At 51.2% G+C, this 23,643-nt stretch overlaps 1 protein-coding gene across 1 annotated transcript; it reads left to right on the top strand.

Moving 5' to 3' along the window:
• The first annotated feature begins 769 nt into the window (after positions 1 to 769).
• On the top strand, positions 770 to 22,467 carry LOC136639297 (class I histocompatibility antigen, F10 alpha chain-like). Its single transcript, XM_066613371.1, has 9 exons — positions 770 to 943; positions 4,102 to 4,377; positions 6,581 to 6,856; positions 11,192 to 11,476; positions 12,732 to 12,818; positions 13,027 to 13,164; positions 18,554 to 18,580; positions 20,157 to 20,190; positions 20,775 to 22,467. Exons 1-9 carry the CDS (start codon positions 880 to 882, stop codon positions 20,812 to 20,814), a joined length of 1,227 nt encoding a protein of 408 aa, XP_066469468.1. The 5' UTR covers positions 770 to 879; the 3' UTR covers positions 20,815 to 22,467.
• The last annotated feature ends 1,176 nt before the right edge of the window (positions 22,468 to 23,643 follow it).

Below are 23,643 nucleotides of genomic sequence, written 5' to 3'. Positions count from 1 at the left end.
CAACTGCTTCTCTAGCAGGCTTCCTGCTTTTAATGTATTTGAAGCTTTTATTATTCCCCTTAGTTATTAATTATTATTAACAGTATTTATATACCGCTTTTCAACAAAAAGTTCACAAAGCGGTTTACAGAGAAAAATCCAATAACTAAATGGCTCCCTGCCCCAAAAGGGCTCCCAATCTAAAAAGATGCAACACCAGCAGGCAGCCACTAGAACAGACACTGCTGGGGTGAGGAGGGCCAGTTACTCTCCCCCTGCTAAAAAAAGAGGAGCACCTACCCAATAATTATAATTATTATTCCCCTTAAGGTTGCTGGCCAAACACTCCTCCAAGTCTTTCTTGGCCTCCCGTATCACCTTCTTACATTTCTTTTGCCAGTTTATGTTAACGTACGGCTCCCCCCGCCGGGAATGGCTCCGGAGGGAGGGGCCGCTTGCCCCCCGCCAGACTGGCTGCTCCGCCCCCTCCAGCTCCGCCACTGGCCCAGGGCGCGCGCCCCCGGTCTTCGGGGGGGGGGGGGGCTTGCCCAAACTTTGCCTGTTGTTGGGCAGCCCCGGGAGGGCCTCGATGGGAGCGGCGCCCCCCGCCCGCCAGCCAGCCAGGGGCTCTGCCGCGGCGGGGCTGCCCTCCCCCCAGCCCAGCCCCGCCCCGCCCGCCCGCCCGCCGGGCAGCTGTTTCCCGGAGCGGACTTTCGTTTCGCTTTCGCGGCTCCGGCGCGGGCTCTGCCCGGCTGCAGCGCTGCTGGCGGAGCCTCTTTTTCCCATTGGCCGAGCCTCCCGCCGCGGCCAATCCCGCTCTCGCTCCGGTCTGGGCGGCGCACTCGCAGCCCCGCATTCCCGACCTCGACGGCTGCGCGAGGGCCGTGCTCGAGCCCCGAGATGGGTCCCCGGAGCCCCCGGGATGCCCCCCTCTTCCTCCTGCTCCTGCTGGGGACCTGCTCCGGTGAGTGCCTGCGGGGCTGCACCGACGCGAGCAGCACTTGAACGGGGCTGGTGGTCTGCGCTCCAGGCGCGTCCCGGGCAGGTCTCTCCCTGGAGAAGGAGCCGCGGCTCCTCGCCCCCCCCGCGCGTGCTTCGGAGGCGCCCCCGGACTCTTTAGTGCTGGTGGTGGCCGCAGCACCCAATGTCCCGCCGGAGCCGGACAGGGGCGCCTTCGGGCCAGGCTGGCGGAGCTGCCCTTGGAGGCACTGGTGGGAAAAAGCAGCCACTCACTGCTCCCTGGAGAACCGCTGGGGGGCGCCTGCCCCCTTCTTTCTGGCTTTGCTGCCTGTCTGGGGCCGCAGTCCCAGAAGGCCCTTTGTCCCTCCCCCCCGCGGCCCTCCCCGCATAGTGCAGACGTCATTCCAGGTCAGCCGTTTTCAACCTTAGCATCTCACGGCACACTGGCAAGGCGCGAGAATAGGCAAGGCGCACCACCAGTCTTTTCACAATTGACAAGACCCACTGCACCACTGGTGGGGGGGCTCACACCCCAACTGCCCTATTAATAAATGACCCTCCCCCAAACACCTGTGGACCATTCACGGCACACCAGTGTGCCATGGCACCTTTGAAAATCGCTGCTGTAGGTGCTCAGTTCCGTGGTCAGCTGTTTGGAGCAGGGCCTTTTCAGTGGTGGGACAGGTTCTCCAGAAGGCCCCCCCCCCCCGCATTGGAGTCAGGCAGTCCCCACCCTGTATCCATTTCAGCAAGTGGCTAAAGCAGGACTTTTAGGAAGAGGTGAAATATGAACTGATGTTGATTTGTGATGCAGTTGTAGGATTGCTGTGGTTTTAGTCATGAGAAGCAAGCTGATTTCTTGGGGTGTTTCTTCCAAGTCCTTCTGTCTTCCAGCAAGGCCCACCCGAATGTCTTCCTCTGTGGCCATTTGAGTTTCCTGCTTTAACCCATGCCTTGCCCCAGCTCTCCCTGAGTGTTCCTAGGTGGGGTGTTCTCTTCCCCCCCCCCCCAAGGACTGGACTGTTACCTGGGCTTTGGGGTTGGGCAGAGATTGTCCTCCTAAGACCGTTTATGACCCCCCTCAATCCCACTCCCCAGGTCTGCCCCAGTTTATGGTCCAGAATTAGGACAGTTGCATTTCTCCTTGTGCACGTCCTGATAGCTGTATGTTGTGCCTTGCCCACGTGCTTCCTTCTGTGGGGCCTGATATCTCATGTACTTCCCCCGTTAGGGCTTCAGTTTTGTGGGGCAGCCTCCTTCTTTCCTGCTGGCTCTAGAGGCAGGAGCAGGGCATTTTCTGGGGTCAGAACAGTGCAGCAAAGGAGGGGCTTCCAGTGTGTGGGGGTGGTGCAGGACCCTCACCCCTTTTCCCTGCAGTCTGTCAGGCAGCAGCTGAAGGAGACCAAATAAACATAAGAACAGCCCCACTGGATCAGGCCCTAGGCCCACCTAGTCCAGCTTCCTGTATCTCACAGCGGCCCACCAAATGCCCCAGGGAGCACACCAGATCACAAGAGACCTGCAAGGCTTCCTGGGAATTGTAGTTAAGAACATCAGAACAGCCCCACTGGATCAGGCCATAGGCCCATCTAGTCCAGCTTCCTGTATCTCACAGCAGCCCACCAAATGCCCCAGGGAGCACACCAGATAACAAGAGACCTGCAAGACCTCCTGGGAACTGTAGTTTAAGAACAGCCCCACTGGATCAGGCCATAGACCCATCTAGTCCAGCCTCCTGTATCTCACGGTGGCCCACCAGATGCCCCAGGGAGCACACAATGTATGCAGCAGCCGATCTGAAGTACTAAGTATTATCTAGGGAAAGGAAAGGCACTAAAAGGCTGAACAAGGTTTTTTTTTGGTGGGGGAGACTCAGGGGCATAGCCAGGGGGGACGGGGGGCTTTGCTCCCCCAAGCCAGCCGTTTGCCCCCCCCCAGCATTTATTCTGAACCTGTCCTCTTTTTGTCTGGTCTGGCGTCAGTTGGGGGTTCTTGCAACTTCTTTTCTGCACAGGAGGGGGCTTGGTGCTTCTGGCAGGGTTGGGGGGGAGAGAGAGTGCATGTGTGTAGAGTGAGTAAAGCAGGGTTCTGGGGTCTCCTTGGAAGTTATGACCTCTGGTCTCCCTGCCCCCATCCAGAGCACATGGAGAGTGGGGCTGGTCAAGAGCAGCAATAAGGAAGGTTGGGAGAAGTTTCTGCTTGTACTGGGGGGGTGGAGGGTACTATTTCTTCTATTGTGGAACATGCTCATTACTACGAGGTATTGCTGTGGCGGGACAGGGAGAAACTTTTCTGTTTGGAGAAATCACGGTGGAGTTTTTGCCTTTCAGGTATATTTTTCAAATTAATGGCTGCTGCTTGGGGTCTGGAGAGACCCTTTTTCTGGTGGGAGGTGCATTTTTCTGCACCTCCCATACAGGTGGGAGAAAGCACGGAAAGCCAGTGGAACTCCTTGCTGTAGGATGTGGTGTCTGGCCTAGATGCCTTTAAAAGGGGTTTGGACAAATTTCTGGGGGGGGGGAATCCATTACGGCAGTTTTTCTCAAACATTTTCACCCTGCAGCTCCCCTGATCCCAATGGCAATTGGTCACAGCTCCCTGTTTGGTTGATTGATTGATGCTCCACCTTTTCCCCCAAAGGGCACCCAAGGCGGCTTACATAACCCCACTTCAATTACCTCCAGAATTGGGATCAGTGGTATAGCTAACAATCCTGTTGCTTGGTGCAGAGCGCAAAGTGACATCACTTCCGGGTTTTGATTTCATACCCACTTTTCCAAAAGGGAGAAATAAAAAATGTGCCATGTCCCCCAAGCACCAGCACCTCCCCCCAGCACTCAATCCCAGAGATCCCCCCACTTGGTCACTTTGGTGTCTGTTGGGTGGCGTGAGGATAAATAGAATGCCAGATGCAGCGGAGTGGCAGCAAGAGGCAGGTCTCTTCTTGTCTTCTGTGCTCCCGGAGGCATCTGGTGGGCTACTGTGAGATACAGGAAGCTGATGGGCCTTTGGCCTGATCCAGTGGGGCTCTTGTGATGTTCTGTCCCCACAGCTCTGCCCTCCTTCTCCACCCCTCCCTGGCAACCCCTGTGCAACTTGGAAGCCTCCCTGCTTGTAAACGCCCCTGACTCTGGCCTCCCCATCTCTTTCTCCCTCCTCCAGGCTCCTTGTCCCACTCCCTGCGCTACTTCTACACTGGAGTTTCGGAGCCCAGCCCAGGGCTGCCCTGGTTCATTGCTGTGGGCTATGTGGACGGCCAGCAGTTCTTTCACTATGACAGCAACAAGCGGAACGCGACGACTCCAGTGCCCTGGATGGAGAAGGCGAGTCAGGAGGACCGCCACTACTGGGACCAGCAGACGCAGTTCATGCAGGGAGCTGAGGTGACATTCAAAGGGAACCTGGCAACTGCAAGGAATCGTCACAACCAGACTGGAGGTGAGCAGAGGGGTTGGGGCAGAGGTCAAGGGGTTGGGGCAGAGTGAGAAGCTGCCTCCTTCCCACTGTCTTGTCCAGTGCAAGCTGCTGATTGGCTGGGCCACGTGACTTCCATCCCTTCACCCAGAGTGGTCGGCTTTGCTGTTTGGTCCTAAACTTGCCGAAGGGAGTCCCAACTGCAGGAAGAAAAGGGCTGAACAGGCATTATCAGATGCTGCCAAAGAGAGAAGCAAGCAAAAGCCTGCGAAACATTCCTCTGCAGTTCTTGGAGGGGGGGGGAGGAAGCTTCAGCAGAGTATTCCTGTGCTTTTAAGGGATTTTCTCTTGTCCTGACCCCCGTCACAGGGCCGCTTGCCACAAACACAGAACAGAAAGGCACAAAGGACAGCAGAGTGCAATTATTATTATACATATTTTTTATTTACTAAATTTCTGCTCCACTTTATCTCCTTAAAGGGCATTCAAAGTGGCTTACAAATGTAAAAGCAATATGGAAGAAGAAAACTGGCAATCTATTCTTCTTCTCTAGGGAGACGGAGAATCCAGATATGACAAAATAAAAGCTAAAAAGCTACCCCTGCTAATTGGGTGAGAGGCACTTTTTCAAGTGAGTGCTCCTTTTTTTTAGCAGGGGGAGAGTAACTGGCCCACCTCACCCCAGCACTGTCTGTTGTAGTGGCTGTCTGCTGGTGTTCTTTTTACATCTTTTTAGATTGTGAGCCCTTTTGGGACAGGGAGCCATTTAGTTATTGGATTTTTCTCTGTAAACCGCTTTGTGAACTTTTAGTTGAAAAGCAGTATATAAATATTGTTAATAATAATAATAAATATAAAAATCTCCTTAAAAAATAAGACATTAAAATATCCCATTAAAAACCCAAACAAATTTTTTTAAACCCAGCAGCACTTAGTAATGGGGGGGGGCAGACCCATAAAATCTAACCAGCATAAAAATCTGAAATACTGCGTATTAAAAAGACTGGACTCGGAAGGCTGCTCTAAATAGCAATGTCTTTAGGCCCTGCCAGAAAGCCTTGAAAGGAGGGAGTAGTTTGTAAGCTGAGGGGGGGGGAGATCCATAAAGTTGGTGCCACCACTGAGAAGGCCCTGTTCCTTGCAGCAGCCCCTCCCACATCCATAGGCAACGGACCTGTAAAAGGACCCCCTCCAATGACCAGAGGGGATGAGCCGGATTACACAGAAGGTGGCAGTCTCTCAAATACCGTGGCCCCAAGCCAATTATTTACTGTCAAATCTAAGAAGCAGCATGTGCAGAAAAGGATTGATAAAAGGATGAAAGATGAAAGGATCAGCACTTCCCAATATCCTGGTGCAGCTGCACACAAAGCCAAGCACAGTAGTTTTGCCAGGAGATGCTTCCTGTTTGTAATTCCAGTGCCCGGCAAGTCTGTGTGAATTTGAGGGCATCTCAATGCACGATGTAATTTCTCCTCATCTGTAATGATGGCCGGATCCCAAAGGATCTCCTCTATGGAGAACTCATGCAAGGAAAGCACCCTACAGGTAGACCACAGCTGTGATACAAGGACATCTGCAAGAGGGATCTGAAGGCCTTAGGAGTGGACCTCAACAGGTGGAAAACCCTGGCCTCTTGGAGGCAGGCTGTACAGCATGGCCTTTCCCAGTTTGAAGAGACACTTGGCCAACAGACTGAGGCAAAGAAGGAAGGCCCATAGCCAAGGAGACAGACCAGGGACAGACTGCACTTGCTCCCAGTGTGGAAGGGATTGTCACTCCCGAATTGGCCTTTTCAGCCACACTAGATGCTGTTCCAGAACCACCTTTCAGAGCACGATACCAGAGTCTTCCGAGACTGAAGGTTGCCAACAGTATGTGGACACAGATGTACCTAGAAGCCCCAGCTCCCAGGACAGTGACATTGTGATGTCACATGACATTGTGACAGCACTTCCAGGTTCTCTCCAAAAGAGGAGGTGCTGGAGGCTTCTCATCCCCCCATTCCTTCTTCTATGTAGGCTCCCCTTGAAGGGGTGCCGCTTGAAGGTGGTTCCACTGAGCAGAAGGAACCCCATCCCTTTTCTTATTCAAGAGGGTGCGAGAGGAGCAGGTGGGGTGAAACATTCTGGGTGGGATCAGACCTTGCCGGGAAGAAGTGGGGGGTCTGCAGATTGGATGGCTGACCTTGCTTTGGCTGTTATCCCCCCACTTGTCTCCCTTCTAGGGTTTCACAGCCTGCAGTTTATGTCTCACTGTGAGCTGAATGGGGACGGGCCCAGTGGAGGGAGTTACCAGTATGGCTACGACGGGACGGACTTCATTGCCTTGGACAAGGAGACCCTCAGCTGGACGGCAGCCAATGCAGCAGCCCAGATCAGCAAGAGGAAGTTGGAGGCTGAAACAGCCATTGCCCGGCACCAGAAGGCCTACCTGGAGAAGACTTGCATTGAATGGCTGCAGAAATACCTGCGCTATGGGAGGGAGACTCTGCTGAGGAAAGGTGAGGAGGGGGGAAACGGAGGGAGGAGGGAAGTTCTCTGTGCTCCCCCTCCCACTTTTGGATTCCCAGACCGACGATGCAGTGGGATGATACCTGAGGCTGTCTCAGTTCAGCTGAGGAAGGAAAGACACAGTTTTCATGGTTGTTCCAGGTAAAACAGCTGTCTGGAAGAAGAAAACTGGCAAGGCAGAGGCAGAGCTGGGCCAAAATGTCCCATTTTCTTCCAGTGGATAAATGTCATTTTTCCAGACATGGGAAGCTTTCAAAAATTGTCCTTCTCCTTCAGCTGTAATGGGAAGTGGCGCAGTCCTCTCTCCCAGCTCCTCCTCTTGCAGGAGTGAAAACACAATCTGCAGTCCTGGGATGGGACCCTTGGCTGGGCTGAGTCACTGCAGGCTGTGGGTGGAGACTGAGCTCTGTTTGCAAACTGCCACCACTATGCATAAAAATAGAGAAAGCCTTTTCCCTTCCTCTGGAAAGTTGCACCTGCCCTGCATGGTTTGCACACACACCTGTCTGTGGCCCAACATAAGGACAGCCCCACTGGATCAGGCCAGAGGCCCATCTAGTCCAGCTTCCTGTATCTCACAGTGGCCCACCAAATGCCCCAGGGAGCACACCAGATAACAAGAGACCTGCAAGGCTTCCTGGGAATTGTAGTTAAGAACATAAGAACAGCCCCACTGGATCAGGCCACAGGCCCATCTAGTCCAGCTTCCTGTATCTCACAGCGGCCCACCAAATGCCCCAGGGAGCACACCAGATAACAAGAGACCTCATCCTGGTGCCCTCCCCTGCATCTGGCCTTCTGACATAACCCATTTCTAAAATCAGGAGGTTGCACATACACATCATGGCTTGTAACCCGTAATGGATTTTTCCTCTAGAAACTTGTCCAATCCCCTTTTAAAGGTGTCCAGGCCAGATGCCGTCACCACATCCTGTGGCAAGGAGTTCCACAGACCGACCACACGCTGAGTAAAGAAATATTTTCTTTTGTCTGTCCTAACCCGCCCAACACTCAATTTGAGTGGATGTCCCCTGATTCTGGTGTTGTGTGAGAGTGTAAAGAGCATCTCTCTATCCACTCTGTCCATCCCCTGCATAATTTTGTATGTCTCAATCAAGACTGGCAAACAAAAGGTTCCCCCCCCACCTTTTTTAAATGGGAGTTATATGAGGAGAGAGTGTTTCTGCTCTTCTCTCTGCAGATATTTTGCTCTTGAACAGGGTCTCCAAATTTTTTGGCCAGAGGATCACAGTGTCAAGGGTCAGAAAAAATGTTTAATGTAAAATTTAAATAAATACATTAAAGATGAAACGCAGATGTACAAATAAATGAATGAATGGGCTTAAATTTCCAGGATTTCTCCAAGCACCAACACGCACCAAAGCAAACGCGTACATCCCCCCACTTCTCAAACAGCTTATTTAAATATACAGGAGTAAATAGAACCAGCACATCACAGGAATCACTCGGAGTGTGTTCTGAGGGCTAGGGAGACCTCCTCGACCCCCAGCAAGCCATCTAAAGCCTTCAGAGGGCACAAGAAGTTACTTCCAGTTTTTCAGGAAAACTAGGAAGTGATGTTTTTAGGCCTTTAAAAGACGTTCTGGCGGCTGGGGAGGCCGTGCACAGCCTCCTCGGCCCTCAGGATGTGACTAAAGCACAGCTCTGGGTGTGTTCAGTTGAGTGGGCCAGAGACTAGAGGTTGGCCATGGGCCAGATAGAAGCTTGTCACGGGCTGCATCTGCCCCCTGGAGACCGCCTTCAGGTTTCACACTTCTCCACTGTGTCAAAAACTCAAATACCTTCAGTCGAGCCTCAGTCTGCACTGAGTCTCTTTCCCCTTCTGACAGTTGTGCTCAAATCCTGGGCAGTTTGGCACTGGCGCAATAGTCAAAAGCGCAACAGGGTGAGAGTTTAGACACTTTTATTGCTTTATAATGCAGCTGTGAGTGAAAGAGACGGATTGGAAGCTACGAAGCAGTCAAGCAAGTTGTATCTCTACCGTACAAAAACGGCAGAGCAAAGTATTTATACAGCAAGCTGCTTATCTCCATATCTAGGCAGAATATTGCCATATTTTCTCTTTCTTCCAACTTCAGAAAGTTTCAATTTGTTTATTCTCTCAGTGGTTCTACTTAAGCCAATTCTGACTGGTTTGTGATGCAACAGCCAGAATTACCCTCTTCAGCTACATGCAGGTTGTAATTGGCAACCTTCAGTCTCAAAAGACTGGTATCGCGCTCTGAATGATGGTTCTGGAACAGCGTCTAGTGTGGCTGAAAAGGCCGATTCGGGAGTGACAATCCCTTCCACTATAGCTGGCTATTTTATATAAACAGGAGGCCCATTTTAAAAAGTGTAAAAATCAATGTAAGGAGAGAGTGCCTTAGAGCATGTGCATCTGTAAGGAACAATAATTTTCTTCTTTAAAACTGTAATTCAGTAGACTAGGAAATACTGGAATGTTGACCCGCATAATTTTTAATTCTTGGCTTTTGGATGCTGGTTGGGCTGGTTAGTGACCCTGAAGTTTTCTCCCTTCTTGGTAGCTCTGTGGAATATGGGGTCACCAATCTAGACCTCAAAGAACTAGTCAATGCAAGCAAGAGTTTCAGGGATTTTGTCTCTATCATGTCTCCTCACTAAGCTCTCAAGATTGAAGATTCACTTGATATCTGTGAACTGGCTGCAAAAAAAATATTTTCAGTGTCTGTGCATCTTTCTGGGAAGGGCCCATCACTTTCATGGTCCCTTTCATGAGGGTTTGACACGGTCCCTCACCAAAGGCTACTGAAAAAACTCCACAGTCAGGGAATTAGAGGACAGGTCCTCTCGTGGATTGAGAACTGGTTGGAGGCCAGGAAGCAGAGAGTGGGTGTCAATGGGCAATTTTCACAATGGAGAGAGGTGAAAAGCGGTGTGCCCCAAGGATCTGTCCTGGGACCGGTGCTTTTCAACCTCTTCATAAATGACCTGGAGACAGGGTTGAGCAGTGAAGTGGCTAAGTTTGCAGACGACACCAAACTTTTCCGAGTGGTAAAGACCAGAAGTGATTGTGAGGAGCTCCAGAAGGATCTCTCCAGACTGGCAGAATGGGCAGCAAAATGGCAGATGCGCTTCAATGTCAGTAAGTGTAAAGTCATGCACATTGGGGCAAAAAATCAAAACTTTAGATATAGGCTGATGGGTTCTGAGCTGTCTGTGACAGATCAGGAGAGAGATCTTGGGGTGGTGGTGGACAGGTCGATGAAAGTGTCGACCCAATGTGCAGTGGCAGTGAAGAAGGCCAATTCTATGCTTGGGATCATTAGGAAGGGTATTGAGAACAAAACGGTTAGTATTATAATGCCATTGTACAAATCTATGGTAAGGCCACACCTGGAGTATTGTGTCCAGTTCTGGTCGCCGCATCTCAAAAAAGACATAGTGGAAATGGAAAAGGTGCAAAAGAGAGCGACTAAGATGATTACGGGGCTGGGGCACCTTCCTTATGAGGAAAGGCTACGGCGTTTGGGCCTCTTCAGCCTAGAAAAGAGACGCTTGAGGGGGGACATGATTGAGACATACAAAATTATGCAGGGGATGGACAGAGTGGATAGGGAGATGCTCTTTACACTCTCACATAATACCAGAACCAGGGGACATCCACTGAAACTGAGTGTTGGGCGGGTTAGGACAGACAAAAGAAAATATTTCTTTACTAAGCGCGTGGTCGGTCTGTGGAACTCCTTGCCACAGGATGTGGTGCTGGCGTCTAGCCTAGACGCCTTTAAAAGGGGATTGGACGGGTTTCTGGAGGAAAAATCCATTATGGGGTACAAGCCATGATGTGTATGCGCAACCTCCTGATTTTAGGAATGGGTTAAGTCAGAATGCCAGATGTAGGGGAGAGCATCAGGATGAGGTCTCTTGTTATCTGGTGTGCTCCCTGGGGCATTTGGTGGGCCGCTGTGAGATACAGGAAGCTGGACTAGATGGGCCTATGGCCTGATCCAGTGGGGCTGTTCTTATGTTCATTTTAAAGGGGTCTGTGATGCAGGCAGGGTTGCAGACCACTGTTTTAGAGAAGGCCCTGCGACAGTTGCCCCAAACCCTGGGGTGATCCCAGGACTGCTTGCCTGGGAGCATTTGCACTGAGTGCTGACGGGTGCCGTAAAGTCCCTTTCTCGGCAGGTGTTCATGTCTTGAGGATGCAGCAGATGTGGGTCATTTTGGGGGCAGGGGTTGGGTCAGAGGGTTCCTTCCTTCTGTGAAACTGCAGCATCCATCCTGTAAGTCAGCCAAGGGCCCCAGTCTTAACACTGGCATTGCCACTTTTCCCACAGAGCCCCCCACAATAAAGGTGACACGTAAGGACAGCCAGCAGGGCTTGGAGATCCTCCTCTGCCGGGCCCATGGCTTCTACCCCAAGGAGATCAATGTCACCTGGAGGAAGGATGGGAAGGTCAGGCAGGAGGACACGTTCCATGGGGTTGTCAGCCCCAACCCGGATGGAACTTACTACACCTGGCTGAGCATTGAGATTGATCCCAAGGAGAGGAGCCACTACCGGTGCCATGTGGAACATGATGGGCTGCAGGACCCTCTGGATGTGGCCGTAAAGGAGTCTGGTGAGAGGCTGCAGGGGAGGGAGGCCTGGGGGACCTTTGTGGGGAGGGTGTGTTGGGCAGATTCTGGGAGCTAATTTTTCACCCAAGAAGGGACTCAGAAAAGAAACACATCAGCAACTCCCACTGCATGTTTTGGGGTGCAGAGCTGCCGATACACTCCATACTGAAGACTGGGAGAAAGATGTGGCTGCTGTCAACGTGGGAGCAAGAGGCAGAAACTTCTGCACTCGTTGCAATGAATGGATGACATAAGAGTGCCGTAAATTCAGACACTTCTATGAAGTCAGTGAGGACCTTTTTCCAGCCAAGAGGCTTTGCTGTCTTCTCTGAAAGCCTGAGATGCCGAGTTCTGGTGGGTCTCCTTGGGAGGGAATTTCCCTGGATCAGGGCCAGTGCATAGGGGGTGTGATGAAAGGGTTAATAGTTATGGTTTCTGTTGGGGATTTCTCCAGTGGCTGAGGTGCTCCAGACTCAAAAACGGGGGCCAGCCAATCTCTAGGGCTGAGGGAGGCTCCCCCTCTTCCGCTGCCTGCTCCAGTCTGGGAAGACAGAGGGAGCCTCTGGGAAGCTGCTGGGGAAAGAGAGCCCCAGGCTCAAAGAGAAGGGCCCACACAGAAACCAGTCACTTTAGGTTCTGCTTGTTTTACTTTGTCCTTCCCCATCCAGAGCAGGCAGCTCTGAGTAGCCGCGGTTCAGGCTGGATCGAGAGGGGATCATTCAGGAGACATTTAGCTGTGCAACCCAAGACTATTTAAATTGTTTTCCCTCACCTGTAAATATAAAACCTTTTTGTTCAAAACCTCTGCCTGTTCTGGAATCAGTGGACTTGTCGGCCACCTTCCTCTGCAGGTGCTACTGGCAGAGTGAGGGCATCTTTATAAACCTGGCTAGCATTCTTGTGGGGGGTGGGGTGTCCAGGGAACCCCTCTGGGAACCAGGTCTCCTGGACTGGTGGCAGCAGACTAGATCTACCAAGTCTTGTCCCACCAAGCTGCACGTCCAAACCAATTAGAAGAGTGGGGGATGGGAAGGAAATGAGTGCCTGGCACTAGGCGTCACTGCCCTGGATCTGTGGGTGGCCACTAGAAGCCCCCCTCCCATTCATGACTGGGGCTTAGCTCAGTGGTTTGCATCTGCAAGGTTTCGGCTTCCATGTCCTCCATCTTTAGTTGAAGGATCTCAGGACCTTTGCCCAAGGCTTTGGAGAGACCCTTCTAGTCTGAGTCAACCTGTGTTCATCCCTTTTCATCCTCAGTGCCTGATTTGCTCATCATTATGGTCATCGCCTCAGTGACCCTGACTGTGCTGGTCCTGTTTGTTGCTGGAGTCAACTTCTGCATCAGTAAGTGAATCCCTGGATGCATTTCTTGGGCTCCATGTGCGCATCATTTGGCGATTTCAGATCCTGAGCCCCTTAGTCTGTGTCTTGCACAGTGAACACATGTAGCACTGAATATGTGCAGGATGGTGACGGTGATGAGGATGTGCTGGGGGTGCAGGTTCCCAGGCCCTCCACTGCCACAGACCTGACTGTGTGCCACTCTCTGCAGATGCGTGTGGCCTCTGGGAACCAAGTGCCTCGGGAACTAAGTGCCAGGTAAGGCACGAGAGTTTAGCATCTGGGCGAGGAGAAGGCAAGGAGACCTCTCAGTTTTGGAGAAGGAGAGGAGGAGGAGCAGGAGGAGGAGGTAAGTGTACTCATTCTAACGCTTTGTCTTTCTAACTCCCTGTCTTCTAACCTTAACCTTACCTTTAAATCAACCTTAAATCAAAATTGAAAGTTAGCACCTAAGGGAGGTACATAGGTCTACTCTGAGCAGGAGCAAAGTCCTACTCGTGAGTAAGAGCAGACTCCTACTTGGGAGTAAGAGCCCAAGGGTCAGGCATTTAAATCAAAGTTGAAAGTTAGCTGCACCTAAGGTAGCACCTAATCGAAGGAAGGGAGGAGGATAAAGTGGAAAGCAGGTTTTTCTACTTGTTTAAATTAAACCTATACTTAACCCAGGTTAAACCTAATCTAAGTTAGAACATAACCTAAACAGGTCAGTAAATTGGGACACAGGATCTAGAGAGCAATAAATAATTAAACAAACCCAAATAAAAACTAGCTTGAGGTTACAAAAACAGTCCAGCCTAAGAGAACAGAACTAGGAGGGAAAGAACCTAGGAAGAGCCAATTCCCAACCCATTTAGAGTCCCATTAGGCTAATCCAAGCAGTCCATTCAGGAGCCTGCAGAGTAGGTCACGCCCATCAGCAGACGCGTGTGGCCTCTGGGAACCAAGTGCCTCGGGAACTAAGTGCCAGGTAAGGCACGAGAGTTTAGCATCTGGGCGAGTTCAGCAGCAGGGCGAGGAGGCCAGGGCCCCATACACCGCCCTTCCTCTTCCCTTGAGAAGAGGGCTGCTATCCAGTGTACGGATTTTAAAAGGACCCCTAAATAACAACAACAACAAAAAAGCTATGCAGTCAGACAGCCAGCAGCAGGGTGGGGGCTATCCAGTGTTCTGCATCGAGTGCCACATGTATGATTATATGCCTCTGGGGCATAAGTCATGGGTGTGTCCTCGGTGCAAGGAGCTCCAGGGTCTCAGGGAACGAGTCCGCTCCCTTGAAGCCTTGGTGGCCAACCTGGAGAAGCGCAGGCAGCCAGAGGAGGACCGTGGGGAGACTTCTGGGGACGATCAGGCTTCGTCCCAGCCTCAGGCGTGCAGCTCCTCGGCTGCCCGGGTGGGAAGTCTCGGGACTGGAGGACGTCATCCTGGAGAGGAGGGAAACAATCCCCTAGGGGGGATCCCTTCTCCAGGGGATGGGCCCATATCCGAGTGCACTCGGGATACTCCTCAGCGGGAGGGGGTCGGGGGCTTCTTGTAGTGGGGGATTCGATTATTAGAAACATAGAGAGGGGGGTTTGCGACGGATGTGAGGACCGCATGGTGACTTGCCTGCCTGGTGCGAAGGTTGCGGACATCACTTCTCGTCTAGACAGGCTAGTAGACAGTGCTGGGGGAGAGGTAGCGGCTGTGGTGCATGTCGGCACCAACGACGTGGGCAAGTGTAGCTGGGAGGTCCTGGAGGCCAAATTTAGGCTTTTAGGCAGGAAGCTGAAAGCCAGGACCTCAAAGGTAGCGTTCTCTGAAGTGCTACCTGTTCCACGCGCAGGGCCAGCTAGGCAGGCGGAGATCAGGGGTCCCAATGCGTGGATGAGACAGTGGTGTAGGGAGGAGGGGTTTAGATTCGTTAGGCACTGGGGAACGTTTTGGGACAAGCGGGGCCTGTACAAGAGGGATGGGCTCCACTTGAACCAGAATGGAACCAGACTGCTGGTGCATAACATTAAAAAGGTGGCAGAGCTTTTAAACTGATCCCTGGGGGAACTTCGGTTCGGGACTCCTCATCCCTATGGGATGAGGATGGGAGGTTAGAGAACAACAAGACAAAGGCAGGGTAGGAGAAGAAATTGGGAAAGGTAGTGTGATGGGATGTGATAGACGGTTTGGCACAATGAGAGGATGCGGGGACAAAGGAGCGAATAAGCAGCGCATCCTGGGGCATTCCGTGTATAAATGCTTTTATGTGAATGCCCGAAGTCTACGAGCAAAGGTGGGAGAACTGGAATGTCTGGTGACAAGGGAAAATATTGACATAGTGGGCATAACGGAAACCTGGTGGAATGCGGAAGAATCAGTGGGATACCGCAATCCCAGGCTATAAACTCTACAGGAGGGACAGGCAGGGGCATGTTGGAGGTGGGGTGGCCCTTTATGTTAAGGAAGGGATAGAATCCAGCAAAGTAGAGATTGAAGGTGGGTCCTACTCCACCGTAGAATCTCTGTGGGTTAAATTACCAGGCTTGTGCAGCGATGTAATACTGGGGGCGTGCTATCCTCCTCCTGACAAGAAATATGAAGGGACCTTGAAATGAGGAAACAGATCAGGGAGGTGACAAGGAGGGACAGGGTTGTAATCATGGGGGACTTCAATTATCCTCATATTGACTGGGTCAATTTGTGTTCTGGTCACGATAAGGAAACCGGATTTAAGAACATAAGAACAGCCCCACTGGATCAGGCCATAGGCCCATCTAGTCCAGCTTCCTGTATCTCACAGCGGCCCACCAAATGCCCCAGGGAGCACACCAGATAACAAGAGACCTCATCCTGGTGCCCTCCCCTACATCTGGCATTCTGACTTAACCCATTTCTAAAATCAGGAGGTTGCGCATACACATCATGGCTTGTACCCCATAATGGATTTTTCCTCCAGAAACTTGTCCAATCCCCTTTTAAAGGCGTCTAGGCTAGACGCCAGCACCACATCCTGTGGCAAGGAGTTCCATAGACCGACCACACGCTGAGTAAAGAAATATTTTCTTTTGTCTGTCCTAACCCGCCCAACACTCAATTTTAGTGGATGTCCCCTGGTTCTGGTATTATGTGAGAGTGTAAAGAGCATCTCCCTATCCACTCTGTCCATTCCCTGCATAATTTTGTATGTCTCAATCATGTCCCCCCTCAAGCGTCTCTTTTCTAGGCTGAAGAGGCCCAAACGCCGTAGCCTTTCCTCATAAGGAAGGTGCCCCAGCCCGTAATCATCTTAGTCGCTCTCTTTTGCACCTTTTCCATTTCCACTATGTCTTTTTTGAGATGCGGCGACCAGAACTGGACACAATACTCCAGGTGTGGCCTTACCATCGATTTGTACAACGGCATTATAATACTAGCCGTTTTGTTCTCAATACCCTTCCTAATGATCCCAAGCATAGAATTGGCCTTCTTCACTGCCAATTGGAAGTGAAGAGTTGGGAATCCACTCTTCACTGCCGCCGCACATTGGGTCGACACTTTCATCGAAGCAGAGAGTGGGTGTCAATGGGCAATTTTCACAATGGAGAGAGGTGAAAAGCGGTGTGCCCCAAGGATCTGTCCTGGTACCGGTGCTTTTCAACCTCTTCATAAATGACCTGGAGACAGGGTTGAGCAGTGAAGTGGCTAAGTTTGCAGACGACACCAAACTTTTCCGAGTGGTGAAGACCAGAAGTGATTGTGAGGAGCTCCAGAAGGATCTCTCCAGACTGGCAGAATGGGCAGCAAAATGGCAGATGCGCTTCAATGTCAGTAAGTGTAAAGTGTAAAGTTCACGTGGGGTGAACTTGCTTTTCAGTCCTGGCAAGATAAAGGGACAGAATTGGGTGCAGGAACTAGAATCACCCAGCATACAAGTAGCTGCACAAGAGAAAAACTCACAAAAGCCCACAGTAGAGCTAAACTAGTGAAGTTTGCAGGCTGGCTTAGCGTAGAACATAAGAACATGGATCAGGCCATAGGCCCATCTAGTCCAGCTTCCTGTATCTCACAGCGGCCCACCAAATGCCTGGCTTGTCCTAGGAGTCCTGGCCTTCTGCACTCACTAGGGAGCAAGTGGGAGTGCCTTCCACAAACCAGCAGTGTGTTCAGACAGCCAGGCTTGGGGAAAACACACCTTTCTGATTGTGTGCATGACCTGCATTTGATGATATCATTGGGTTACCTGATTAGACGAGTGTGACCCATCTGGCCCCTCCATCCCACCCCTGTAGGTGGACAGGTGAGTTTAGCTGCCCAGTCAGTGGGAAACTGCCCATCTTGCCAAAGGGTCCGGTTAGCAGCTGTTGCCACTGGAGAAATCCAACAGCTCCGTCCAGATTCAGCCATGTGCGGCTTTTGGGGACTGGTGTTTCAAACAGAGGACCTCAGAGGGCCAGATGCAAGGGAGGGCACCAGGATGAGGTCTCTTGTTATCTGGTGTGCTCCCTGGGGCATTTGGTGGGCCGCTGTGCGATGCAGGAAGCTGGACTAGATGGGCCTGTGGCCTGATCCAGTGGGGCTGTTCTTATGTTCTTAACTACAATTCCCAGGAGGCCTTGCAGGTCTCTTGTTATCTGGTGTGCTCCCTGGGGCATTTGGTGGGCCGCTGTGAGATACAGGAAGCTGGACTAGATGGGCCTATGGCCTGATCCAGTGGGGCTGTTCTTATGTTCTACACTACAATTCCCAGGAAGCCTTGCAGGTCTCTTGTTATCTGGTGTGCTCCCTGGGGCATTTGGTGGGCCGCTGTGAGATACAGGAAGCTGGACTAGATGGGCCTGTGGCCTGATCCAGTGGGGCTGTTCTTATGTTCTTAACTACAATTCCCAGGAAGCCTTGCAGGTCTCTTGTTATCTGGTGTGCTCCCTGGGGCATTTGGGGGGCCCGCTGTGAGATACAGGAAGCTGGACTAGATGGGCCTATGGCCTGATACAGCAGGGCTCTTCTTATGTTCTTAACTACAATTCCCAGGAAGCCTTGCAGGTCTCTTGTTACCTGGTGTGCTCCCTGGGGCATTTGGTGGGCCGCTGTGAGATACAGGAAGCTGGACTAGATGGGCCTATGGCCTGATCCAGTGGGGCTGTTCTTATGTTCTAGAGGAGCATCCCTGGATAATGGCTGCATTGTCTAGAATGCCAGGCAGCCTCTCTTAGGAGGCAGCAACATCCTGAAGGGCCCCTGGTGGCTACAAATGTCTGATAAATAGGCCAAAATGGGGGGAGAAACAGGCCTTTGAATAAAGTTACACTACAGCAGTGCAGGTTGGGGGTTGATAGCAAGAAAGGCTTCCTGCCTGTTTTGGAACTACTGCCAGATGGGAGGAGAATCTCCCAGGGGCGGGGATTGTTTAATATTCAAGAGTCCTCCCTCTCTAGAGCAGGGGTCAGCAATCTACTACCCGCAGGCTGGATCAGGCCCACCATCCAGCCTGTACTCAGATATTGGAGGAATGGAGGTGGCTACCCTGGGCCTCCTTACTCTCTGGCACACATATTGGTGGAAGAGGCAACCAGGGAGCACATGGGGGTCTCGGCTAATGATGGCTGTTGCCAGGATACTGCCTGGGCAATGGCCAAGCGCCATCAGGCCTGCCTTACCCCCCACCCCCACCCCATGAGCATCTGGCTCATATGCTGATGATAGGTTAGAAGATGACTGGTCTTCTAGAGGGTGAGACTGGATGATCTCTGAATATCCTTTTCAACCCTGACTTTGTGATTCTGTCTCTGCAGAGAAACATCCAGAGAAAGCAGCAGCAGGTGAGTGCCTCCTTCCCCTTGGAAATTCTGAAGTTGAAGAGCAGCATGTAAATGCATTAGCGGCAGCTGGCGCTGAGTCCCACTGGCCAGGCTGGTGTTAGGAGCAATTCGTGTGGAGTTTGTAACTCTCATGTGCTTCGGTTTGTGTTGGCTCCTTGTTGGTTTCTGGGTCAAACTCAGGGTGCTGCTTATCACCTTTTAAAGCTATAAATGGCTTAGGCAAAGCATGGGGGAAGGGGAGTTTTGGCCTTTTGCTCCTACTGCTGTTGAGATTCAGGCCCCGTCTCCCCCGCCCCCCGGGTGGCTGCCATTTGCCCCCAGAGGGAAGCTTCCATTGGCATCCATCTGAGCTTTCCTCCCGGAACTGATGGCGGTTGTGAGAAAGGGGCAACTGATTGCCACTTTCCTCACAGAAACTTCGCTGTGGCTGGCATGGCCTTTTGCTGCAAGCGAGTTAAAATATTTGTGAACGTTCTGTGACATCACAGCATCTCCTCCAGTGGGAGGCAGGGAGAGCGTGAAAGTAGCCTGTTTTAGTTTGAGGGTCCTGGCAGTGGCAGGTGTGTTTCAAATGGCATATTTGTTGGCATCCTTCGGAAGACTATGGTCTCACGCTCTGAATAGTGGTTCTGGAACAGAGCATCCTCTCCAGTGCGCAAAGCCAGGGTAAAGTAGATATGGAGGCTAGACTGTTTCCCATGCAGCAAATCCCCCCTCTCCACGTCACTGAAATGTCCAATGGAAAGGCAGAGGCCAATACGGTTGGTTCCAGCAACGTCGCAGGAGTTGCCAGAACGTGACTGTGTTCAGCCATGAACTGCCTCCGGCTCCAGATTTTGCCTCCAGGTTGACTCCTGAAGCCTTTTCCATAGCTGGATGTAGCCACAAGGCAGTGGAGGTTTGGGATCAGAGTTTTCCTTCTCTCAGACGAGAGAGATGAGAAATGACATAATAACCCTTTCAATCACCTGAGGACTGTCACGATTGGGGGACTTCCAAGGCTGGATATTGTGGCTGGAGGAGGAATGCTGCAGGTTGTAACAGGGTCACTAAAAGCCTGAGAGCTGGGTGAGGTTCAAGGGTACTTCAGCTGTGCTGCCTGTTTCCTGGAAGGAGGAGCACCTAGAGGCCCCCTTTGACAGGTTGATGGGAAGGGTAGTCCTGATGCATCGAAGAATGGAATGGAGATCCTCCTGCAGCCCTTCCAATAGTACCCACAATGCATCTGGAGGAGCCACTCCAGAGACTGCCTCTTCCAGACTTCAGCGTAGCTACATTGCAGGATTGCTTTGCAGTGGCTGATGGGTCAAGCTGTACAATCTGAGCTGAAAGGAGTGGTTTGGAGCACTAGTCTAGGTAGAGGCAGATCTGGGTCCAAATCCCAGCTCAGCCATGAAACTTCTTGGGCACAATCACTGTAGTGGAATATACCACACAGGACTTTTGTGAAGATAAAATGGGGGGGGGGGAGTGATGCTTATTGCCCTGAGCTCCTTGGTGGGGAGGATAGAAACGAAATAATAAACTGATTGCTATAAAGAGCCACGCTCACTCTGTCTCTTTTCTCCCTTTGTAGCAAGTGACTGGGAGTCCAACAGCTCTGCCGACAGGTAATGGGGGGATGGTTGAGGGCCTGGGCACCCGTCCCTTGCCACAGTCTCCTTTGGGGCTGTGCTGTCATTTCAGAAGGCTTCTGCTTCCCTGTGATCCAAAGCTCCAAACGTTCTTGGAGATAACAGGGCTTGGTGTGCAAATGGGTTGAGAAGAACTTCTGCCCCCTATTCAGTCAGCCCGTCTTTGGTTTCAGCTGACCTGCTGCAGGGTCTCCTCCCCCTGTTCCTTGGAAGGAGGGGCTCTACCCAGGAGGGCCACATTTGGGGCTTGGGACGGGATTCCCTTCTCAGTCAAACTGTTCAGTGTTCCAGTTGGTTTTCTGCCTTCCCCGAGGTCTGCGGTTTGGCTCGCTTGCTTGAGCCATCAGCTAACGGTCTTTGCTGGGCAGACTCCGCCTCCTCTACCTGTGGCGCCTGAGCTCTGCTTCCAGCACACAGAGTTGTGTGCCTTGATAGCTCGGGACAGGAAGCTTCAGCAGGGAGGGCTGGATTAGAGAGACTCTTCCAACAACGCTGTTCTCACACCAAGAGTCCCCTGATGTTTGATGAACTTTCTTCTTGTCTTTTCTTGGTTTCTGCAGTTTGATCTCTTCTCAGTGTGTGAAAGAGAAGGAGAAATAACCCACCAAATCTGTGCACTGTGCCTGCTAAGAGCTCCTGCCAGCCCTGCATACCATTTCTTATACTACCCAATCCTGTTTCAGGCCGCCTCCAGCATCCTGTTACCGCTGGCAAATTGATTCGGATCCATATGCCTGTGTGTGGAAATTAGTTTGGGCTAACTTTGTTTTTCTACTGGTTTTCAGAAGAACTTGTATTAATGGGGAAAGTGACACACATTTGCAGTTTAAAAGATCTTTTGAAGAGAATTAAGATTTTCTCTTATGATTTGTACTAAGTGTAGCTGTCATCTGCTGTGATTTCTGACCTTTGGGAATTGCTGTTGGAATATTATATGCGAAATAGGCTGCATGGGGCTGTTGCCTGCCTTCTGCAAGCTCCCTTGCTTGGCTGAGCTGCTGCAACCTCAAGGAACGTTCACAGGCACTCCCACTGTTCATAGAGAATGTGTCAGCGATTGGAATATGAACAGTACAGGTTCGCTGAGGAAGGGAAGGAACTGTGGATGAGGCCTGTTGGTCAGAAGGAGGCATGCTTAGGAGGAAGGCCACTGGAGGTTTGAAACGGCCTGCATACAGACCGGCTGGCTGAAGGAAGCAGGACAGGCAGGCCATAATGGTTGGGTCTGATCTGGACACTGCCTAGTCTGCATCAGAGGGTGAAGAGCAGCCACTGACATGCTCTCTAAAGCACCACCCGTAAGATCCAGGTGGGTGTCCGATCTGTGATGTTCAGGAACCAGGTCTCAGATGGATGCCAGTGAGGGGTCTCCCCAATGTTACCCAGAACATTGCTGCCTACAGACAGCAGTATATAAATATTCTTACTGATATTAATATATCACATCCAGGAAGCTTGGATGCAGAGGAACTGACCGTTTTGTAACTCGGGGTCAACCTCTTTGAACACTGATCTTCCCTGGAAGTCCTGGAGTTCTCTGTTGGAGGAAGAGGGCATTCCTGACCCTATAAGAATGTCATTCTCTACCAGGAGTCATGACCAGCCGTTAGTTGAAGTCTTCTTCAGAACTTGGTGGCGTTTTTTGCTGAGCACCTGACTCCGTGTTTTTTCTTTCTAGTCCCCGCTGCAGGGGCTCCTTTGATCAGCTGCTGAAGCAGCTTGGAGCCTGTTCTTGCTACTGCACAAAGAGCTTGATCACACTCATGCCATACGAGGCAGGCAGTTGAGCGAGCTGCTCATGTGTGCTTCTGTCTATTGCCCTTGGCACGCTGGAGGATCTAGTTTGCAGGCCCACAATGCAGCAGACCAGAGCAAGCTTCCCGTTCTTGAGAGGAAGTCTGTGGGTTCCCGTAGGCTCAGTAGGTGGAAAAGTTAGACCCGAGGCTTGGCTCAGGAATTCACACTGCCTGAAAATGGTGAGCAAAGCTGATGCATGAGCACCTGAGCAAATGACAGCAGCATGAAGAGACTTGCAGCGATGTAGCAATTCACCTGCTGTCCAGCATCACAGAAAATGTTGGCTCACCCCCTATGACAAAATTAAATTTAAGTAAAAAATGTACAATATGAATCAGTTTAAAAATGTAAACATAGATATTCTTTCTAAAAAGCCTTTTGTTACAACAAAGAGGTGTTCTTAAACAGCAAGAGCACTTGTTAAAGTGATTTCAAAATAAAGAAATGAATAATGGCCTTACAGCTTTTTTTACATAAGAACATAAGAACATAAGAACAGCCCCACTGGATCAGGCCATAGGCCCATCTAGTCCAGCTTCCTGTATCTCACAGCGGCCCACCAAATGCCCCAGGGAGCACACCAGATAACAAGAGACCTCATCCTGGTGCCCTCCCCTACATCTGGCATTCTGACTTAACCCATTCCTAAAATCAGGAGGTTGCGCATACACATCATGGCTTGTACCCCATAATGGATTTTTCCTCCAGAAACTTGTCCAATCCCCTTTTAAAGGCATCTAGGCTAGACGCCAGCACCACATCCTGTGGCAAGGAGTTCCACAGACCGACCACGCGCTGAGTAAAGAAATATTTTCTTTTGTCTGTCCTAACCCGCCCAACACTCAATTTTAGTGGATGTCCCCTGGTTCTGGTATTATGTGAGAGTGTAAAGAGCATCTCCCTATCCACTCTGTCCATCCCCTGCATAATTTTGTATGTCTCAATCATGTCCCCCCTCAAGCGTCTCTTTTCTAGGCTGAAGAGGCCCAAACGCCGTAGCCTTTCCTCATAAGGAAGGTGCCCCAGCCCCGTAATCATCTTAGTCGCTCTCTTTTGCACCTTTTCCATTTCCACTATGTCTTTTTTGAGATGCGGCGACCAGAACTGGACACAATACTCCAGGTGTGGCCTTACCATAGATTTGTACAACGGCATTATAATACTAGCCGTTTTGTTCTCAATACCCTTCCTAATGATCCCAAGCATAGAATTGGCCTTCTTCACTGCCGCCGCACATTGGGTCGACACTTTCATCGACCTGTCCACCACCACCCCAAGATCTCTCTCCTGATCTGTCACAGACAGCTCAGAACCCATCAGCCTATATGTGAAGTTTTGATTTTTTGCCCCAATGTGCATGACTTTACACTTACTGACATTGAAGCGCATCTGCCATTTTGCTGCCCATTCTGCCAGTCTGGAGAGATCCTTCTGGAGCTCCTCACAATCACTTCTGGTCTTTACCACTCGGAAAAGTTTGGTGTCGTCTGCAAACTTAGCCACTTCACTGCTCAACCCTGTCTCCAGGTCATTTATGAAGAGGTTGAAAAGCACCGGTCCCAGGACAGATCCTTGGGGCACACCGCTTTTCACCTCTCTCCATTGTGAAAATTGCCCATTGACACCCACTCT

Source organism: Tiliqua scincoides, chromosome 2, assembly GCF_035046505.1.
Source record: "Tiliqua scincoides isolate rTilSci1 chromosome 2, rTilSci1.hap2, whole genome shotgun sequence".
NCBI classification, from domain to species: domain Eukaryota; kingdom Metazoa; phylum Chordata; class Lepidosauria; order Squamata; family Scincidae; genus Tiliqua; species Tiliqua scincoides.
The sequence above is the reverse complement of the archived record's forward strand: the minus strand, read 5'-3'. Positions and strand labels throughout refer to the sequence as shown.

Excerpts from the sequence above, each read along its gene's own strand:
- LOC136639297 (XM_066613371.1), top strand. The coding sequence starts at position 880 with ATGGGTCCCCGGAGCCCCCGGGATGCCCCCCTCTTCCTCCTGCTCCTG. Across the intron at positions 944-4,101 it reads CCTGCTGGGGACCTGCTCCG|GCTCCTTGTCCCACTCCCTG; the intron begins GTGAGTGCCTGC and ends TCCCTCCTCCAG. Across the intron at positions 13,165-18,553 it reads AGGAGGAGCAGGAGGAGGAG|AGAAACATCCAGAGAAAGCA; the intron begins GTAAGTGTACTC and ends CTGTCTCTGCAG.